Raw genomic sequence first — 6725 nt, 5'->3', positions numbered from 1 at the left:
GTCACTTACAATCTGCAATAATCCTGTTTGTTTACTTGCTTACTGTCTTTATTCGTTAAAATGTTAGTTTCATGAGGCAGCTTGGTTTGTCTTTGATGTTGTCTCCCCTAACTTAGTTATGCCTGGCTATGCTCAGTGATCCATAACATTTATGGAATGAATGCATTTAGAAAGACAGACTTTGCCCCCAAATAACCACACTACTTAAAAATACTTATCTGTGAAAATCTCTGAAGTAAATAATTTCAAAATCTTACACCAAAGACCCCTTAAGGGAAAAAAAATATTGTAAAACTTTCTAAGAATGGTGCGTGGCTACATTCTTTTAAAATTATCTTTAGGTACGTACATGTGCCCTACTCGTTGATAGGTCTACTTTCCTCTGGTGGCAAAGATAATCACTGTGTTACCAATATTTCATCTAGAAGCTGGAATAGATGCAGAAAAGTGAGTTTGGGCCGCTTTCACCTGGAGTTGTTTGTATTGTTTACTTTCCGAAAGTTTAAATCATTTCTTCTTCCCAGCTGTTTTGATGCACTCTCTTCCCCACTCCTCCCCTTTCTCGATTATTTCCTTTAAGGCATCTACACTACCCATCTGGGGAGTGTTTGATGTTCCGAAATTTCTAAATCTACGATGAGATCCGAGATCACATGAAATTTAAAGGAAGAATTCTCCTGGTTCCTTTGTTGGCTCCCATTTATCTGCCGGCTCCTTGAACGTATGGGTGATGTTCCTCAGGGAGGTATTCTGACCAACAGCACTGGCCAGGGGACGCACGTTTGACAGTGGATTTGGCAGGGGGACAGGTAAAGGGAATGGAAGCGAAAGCCTAGTCTTACGCGTCATTTAAATCCCCATTCTGCTCCCGCCACAAGTAGGGCATTCCTTAAAGAGCAAGAATTTCATTAAACAAATACCCTAAAAAGAATGTAGGGTAAGACCCCCGAAAGGAATTGGAAGCACTGGCCAGGAGGTCAGCTCCGCTTGCCCCGCCACACGGGCCACTTTTCCTCTCCCAAGGGCTTAACGACTGGCGGGAAGGGACCCGGGGCGCTGCGCGCGCTCACGCGCCTGCGCCCCAGGGCCCAAGGCCCCAACGCTAGCGCGTCGCGCTTGCCCGCACAGCCTTCCCGCGCAGCCTTACGCGCTCCCCCTTGCGCAGGCGCAGAGGGAGCAGGCGGGCGTGCGTGCGTGCGGCCGAGTCTGTGACCTGGGCGGCGGGCATGGCGGCGGGCATGGCGGCGGGCCCCCTGCGCGGTCCGGCAGTGGCCGGTGGAGGCGAGAGTAGCGAGAGCGAGGATGACGGCTGGGAGATTGGGTATCTCGACCGGGCAGCTCAGGTAGCGAAGGAGGACTTGTCTTGGCCGCACCTGGATCGGCCTTCCCTGGCCATGAAACCTCTTACTTCCTCGCCTGTGTTTCCCTAACTTTTTTCCAGTGTAAATACAGGCTTTTGGACTCCAAACCAATCGCAGTTTCCCTACTGTGCTTTCCATCAAATGCGCTTCTTTAGGTTGTCGATGTAGCTCTTTACTTAGGTTTGGACCCATCATAACCCCAAGATAATTTTAGTTATGAGTTAGTCACAAACTTTGGATGTTGCCTCTTCCCACCCCCCCAAAAAAGATGTACCAAAACCCGATCATTATTGTTTCCCGATGCAGTGGAAATGAAAGTATGTGTAACAGGAAAATTTTTTAACTTTCTGCTTTTTTAGAAATTAAAAGGACCGTTACCCATTGAAGAAAAGCATGAAACATTTAAGAAAGCTTTGACCACAGGAGATGTTTCATTGGTCGAGGAGCTCCTGGATTCTGGTGAGAATTAAGGGACAGTTTCAACCTAACACAGTTGTTCACAAGGATTCCTTATTTTAAAAGGTTTGAGTTTTTCTAATGGAAGCACAGTGAATGTTAGTATCTCAAGTGTCCTACATGTCTTACTTGACTCAGTTCTCTCTGCCTTATTTTCTTCCTCTAACACAAATTTGGAATGCCACACTGACACCGCCCATCAGTTCTTCCACCTCCTTCAAAAGGTCTAGTCTGACTAATCCTACCCCACTTTGATAATCCTTACTTACTTTGCTCAGCATTTACTTGTCTATAATTATTATTATGTGTTTCTCAAGAATTGTTTCTAGTTATGTACATTTTAGTTATGTTCTTTGCCTGTGTTGGTTGTGTCAGTGTGTGAATGAAGTAGGAATCTATCTGGATACCTCTTCCAGCCTATCGCCTACTCAGTGTGCTTCCTTGGGAAAGTCATTTGAACTGCCAGAGCATCTATTTCTTTATAAAAACATTATAATTCAGTCTTGGGTCCCATGACATTTTTCTGTGTATTAAATTAAATATTATTTTTTAAAATTACCTTGACATGGAAATGTGAGTTGTTGATAATGACTGAAATTATCAAAGGAGTAACAAGCATCTACTGTCTACCTGTAAATACAAAACGTTCACATACAAAATTGTATATAGCAAAATGTTTTTCTTCTATGCTAGAGATGCATGATTTAGTGGAAAGTAAATCATTTTGGAAACAGTACAGTTCTGGGTTTGATTATTAGCCCTGCCACTTGATGGCTCTGTAATCTTGACCAAGTTAGGAAACTTCCTAAACTTCAATTACCCCCTTTTAAAAACTGGGATGCATTGTATCAAAGGGTTTTTTTTGGGGGGGGGATTAAAATGAGAGACTATATATGGGTCTTAGAACATATAGGCATTATATAAATATTAGCTGTTGTAACAAGTAAGAAGGATCGTGTGACTGTGGACGATGGAACTTGAATTTGTAATTAAAAAATTAAATTGAATCAAATTGGAATAATTGAAAGAGGCCTAATACTAGGATATGAACACATGCAGGAGTGTGCATAGTGTTGGATGGGATGGAATAGGCAGAAATTTGTTTTAGAAAAGCGAGTTTGCCTTGGGAGTAGTGGGACTAGGTGCAATGAAGTGTTGGAGGCTCTTGAAAGGACTTCAAAAGAGCCTACTGGTAAAGTATTTCGTCAGCCTTTTAAAATTTGTCTTTAATTACAAAAAACTTTTAACTTCCTTTTAAAAAAACAATAACAAATAGGTATAAGTAGAGAAACACCTTTGTCCCCACTTTCACCCGTATTACCCCTGAAGTCTCATTTTCACACGTAACTCTTGTTTTAGTATTTCCTGATTTCCTTCCAGATGTCATTATTTAACACTTTAAAAAATATTTTTACTTTTTTGCCTTTCAAAGCCATACATATTCCTGCACCAGTTGGAAGTTTAATTTAAAAAAAATGAAACCTCCTTTTAAGTCAGCCATTTTTAGCAGTCTTTGGTTTTGTTCTTCTGCTATGCACTAACATTTTCAGTTCTCTTTAAATTATTAAATATTTTAGACATTCAAAAATGTATGGCAACTTATCTTTTTCCCCCTGGAGATTACCACTCTCCTATAATTGGTATTTATTATTCCTATGTACGTCTTTATACTTTTACTATATGTATATACCCCCAAACAAGTCAGTGTTATTTTGAATGTTGTTGAGCTATAAAAATATATTGTCAATCCTTTTAAACTTATCTTTTTTGCAGTATGCTTAGACCGTAATATGTGCTTAATAATTTACTTTTTTGAGCTTAGAGGTGATGATTATTAAGAATTTTTATACTAAAATGCCACATTTGCTTAGCCTTATCTTCACATCTTTTCCTTTTTCCTTTTGCTGTCACAGTTTGAGCAGTAAGGTCAGTAAGGAAAGAATAATGAGAAAACAAAATGATCTTTTCTCTGATCTCATTCATATGCTTTCAGTTGCAGCAATTTTTTTTTTTTTTTTTTTTTTTTTTTTTGCGGTACACGGGCCTCTCACTGCTGTGGCCTCTCCCGTTGCAGAGCACAGGCTCCGGACGCGCAGGCTCAGCGGCCATGGCTCACGGGCCCAGCCGCTCCGCGGCACGTGGGATCCTCCCGGACCGGGGCACGAACCTGTGTCCCCTGCATCGGCAGGTGGACCCTCAACCACTGCGCCACCAGGGAAGCCCCCAGTTGCAGCAATTTAAAGAGGAAATTTTGTTAGAGAAGACAAGTTGGGTCAGCAGTATATATATATATGTACTAAGACAGTTTTCTGTTGTTTTCTCCTAGGAATTATCATGCACCTTATTTCAATTAGACAGCTGGGAATTTGACAAATATAGTCTTTCAGTAACTTAGTGTTCCTACAGAAAAAAAGTGAGTTCTCCCTAACAAGTCTGCATTCCTTCAGTGATATGACCTTCATCTTTGCAGATGGAACACTTTAGAGCCAGAGACTACAACCTGTAAATTGTAAGGTATATGTAAGGAAGCCTATATTCAGTGGTTTTCACATACAAGTTTTCCTTCTTTGAAACAGAAAAACGTTTTTTTTTTTTCCTTTTCTTAAGATTAGCAGATATTTCTTAGGTTGAAGAGAGAGTTTGCCACTTATATCTTGATCTCTTTATAGCAAAGGCTTTACATAAATTTAATGGGTTATGTTCACTGCCTTTTTATAATCTTGTCCTTGTATCATATCTTCTATGCTCCTCCCCAGTCTTAGATCCAAATCTAGATTAGTTCAACCATTTTTTTTTCTTTTTTATGTGACTAAACTAATCAGTGCTATCGGGGGTGGGGGTGGGGGTGGGGTGGGGGGGTGGGGATCAGATGACTTCAGGGATTTGTACCGTTAATGATTGGTTTGAGGATTTTAAGGTCAGCTGGCTCTCATCGTTTCTTAACAGTTACTATCCATCCCTTCCTGTCTCATTCTGGATGGTGGCTATTTAAAACTTTATCCTGCTCCTCAGGCCTGATATCTCTTCTGTGCCTCTCCTTATTCTAGCTCACTGTTTCATTCATTTGTCCAAAGCAGAACTTGATAGTTATTTTCTATTTGTTCTTTTCCAACACTCCTCTTCCTCAAAGTAATTTTAAATTCCAATAACCCTGCCTTTGAAATGTCCTTTTGTGTTTCTTCTTCTTTTTCTCTGCTGCCCTTGCTCTGACTTTTGCATGGACTTCCAGCCTCATAACCGGTTCTCCCTGCCTCCTATCCCACTCTCAGCAGTGGTACCTACATTTTCTTTATAATACGAGTATAATGATGTAAATCCCTGGATCACAAAGTATAGTCTACATTTCTTAACCCTAACCTACCTTTTTAACCTTATGTTTGGCCAGTAACCCATGGTTAAATTTTGCGTTGGGAAGGAAGGTAAAGGAGTTTTAATATGGAATATATTTGGTGTTTGCCACCATAGAGATGTATGATAATATTCTAACTAAAAAGACATGTTTTATCTGTGAAACTTTTTCCAACTGCCCTAGAGAGAAAAAGGAAGCATGTAAAAACCTGTTCTAATATAAATATATATTATATGAAAAAATATTTGACAGATTCAATCTCTTGGAAAATAGTGAAACTGAAGTGAACTATAGTGAAACTGAAGTTAGCTTTTTAATCAAAGTTCATATATAATTATTTTCGATTTTTCTGAAGCCATTATTACCAAGAAATTCCCTTCCATTATAAAGTACACAGTGTATGTCACTATGTGAAGTACTTAAAAAATATTAAGGTGACAGTGATTTTTTTTTTGGTGGGGGAGGTTTTAAAACCTTGTCTTTATATTGACAGGCATCAGTGTAGAGTTCAGCTTTCGCTATGGGTGGACTCCCCTTATGTATGCTGCCAGTGTTTCCAACGTAGCGCTGCTTCAGGTTCTTTTGGACAGAGGTGCTAATGCAAGCTTTGATAAGGGTAAGATGTTTTAAATATTTAAATATGTGAAAATGTACTTTGTATATTTCTCTGTTTAGAAGCCTAATTATATTCTGTTTGGGGGTGGTGATATATACTTTCCATGCTTTGTTTTCATATATTCACTTTAAAATAAACCTTTGCTCTTGAAAAAAACCGTAATAAGGTTAAGATACTTGAAGTAACTTAACTGATTATTTTTACTGTGATTTTCTTGATTCCCAAGCAGCTATTATGCAAAGTGAAAAAAATTAGTTTTTTAAAAAAAATCTTCCTATTAGTTATATTATATAAACCACATAAAAAAACAAATTAGAAACCATAGATATTTTGAAAAACCTTCTATCCAAAGAGGTAGATTCCATTTATATTATCGTTATAAACGGTTGTGTTCTTACTATATACCTTTAACTTCTATGCTAGAGAGTTTTGATTATTTTTAAGGTAAAATGCATTGAAAGAAAACACTGAAAAGCTGATAATTTAGTGGAAAACTGCTTGAAAATCAGTCTTTGGAATTTACAACTCAACTCTGAATTATATCACATAAAGTTGTTTCAAAGATAATTTATTAAATCCATTTGTTTCTGTCTTTGTCAGTAGTGCTTTGATTGCTTTTGAAAAATAAGAGTTTATGTGCAAATGCTATTTAATTATTATATTGAATTGCTGACTATTTTTTACATGTTTCCAATAGACAATTCATTTCGTAATTCAGGTATAGGTTTCATTTTAGAATTAATTTTCATATTAATTTTGTACTACATTAGATATTTGTAAAATCATTTCTATTTTTTTCTCATTTATATATTTTATATAAATTCTTGTCTTATTGACAATTTTATGTTTAATCTGCTGCTGTGGTAGGTTTTTCTTATTATGTCATTTAAAAATATCACCCAGGGGAAAAAAAGAAAAATATCACCCAGGGACTTCCCTGGTG

At 38.0% G+C, this 6725-nt stretch overlaps 1 protein-coding gene across 2 annotated transcripts in view; it reads left to right on the top strand.

Annotated features, from left to right (window-relative positions):
- Positions 1-1226: 1226 nt before the first annotated feature.
- Positions 1227-6725, top strand: part of ASZ1 (ankyrin repeat, SAM and basic leucine zipper domain containing 1) — a gene marked incomplete at both ends in the record, with an annotated part of 70353 nt that continues 64854 nt past the window's right edge. Inside the window, 3 exons of one of the 2 annotated variants that reach the window (XM_079711519.1) lie at positions 1227-1343; positions 1721-1820; positions 5660-5782. In XM_079711519.1, coding sequence (XP_079567645.1) covers positions 1227-1343; positions 1721-1820; positions 5660-5782 — 340 coding nt within the window. The remainder of the gene's footprint in view (positions 1344-1720; positions 1821-5659; positions 5783-6725) is intronic. The other variant, XM_079711520.1, reaches the window with a different exon arrangement.

The sequence above is a fragment of the Hyperoodon ampullatus genome, assembly GCF_949752795.1.
Source record: "Hyperoodon ampullatus genome assembly, chromosome: 9".
Lineage (NCBI taxonomy): Eukaryota > Metazoa > Chordata > Mammalia > Artiodactyla > Ziphiidae > Hyperoodon > Hyperoodon ampullatus.
Note: the sequence above shows the minus strand (reverse complement) of the source record. Positions and strands in the feature narration are given on the sequence as shown.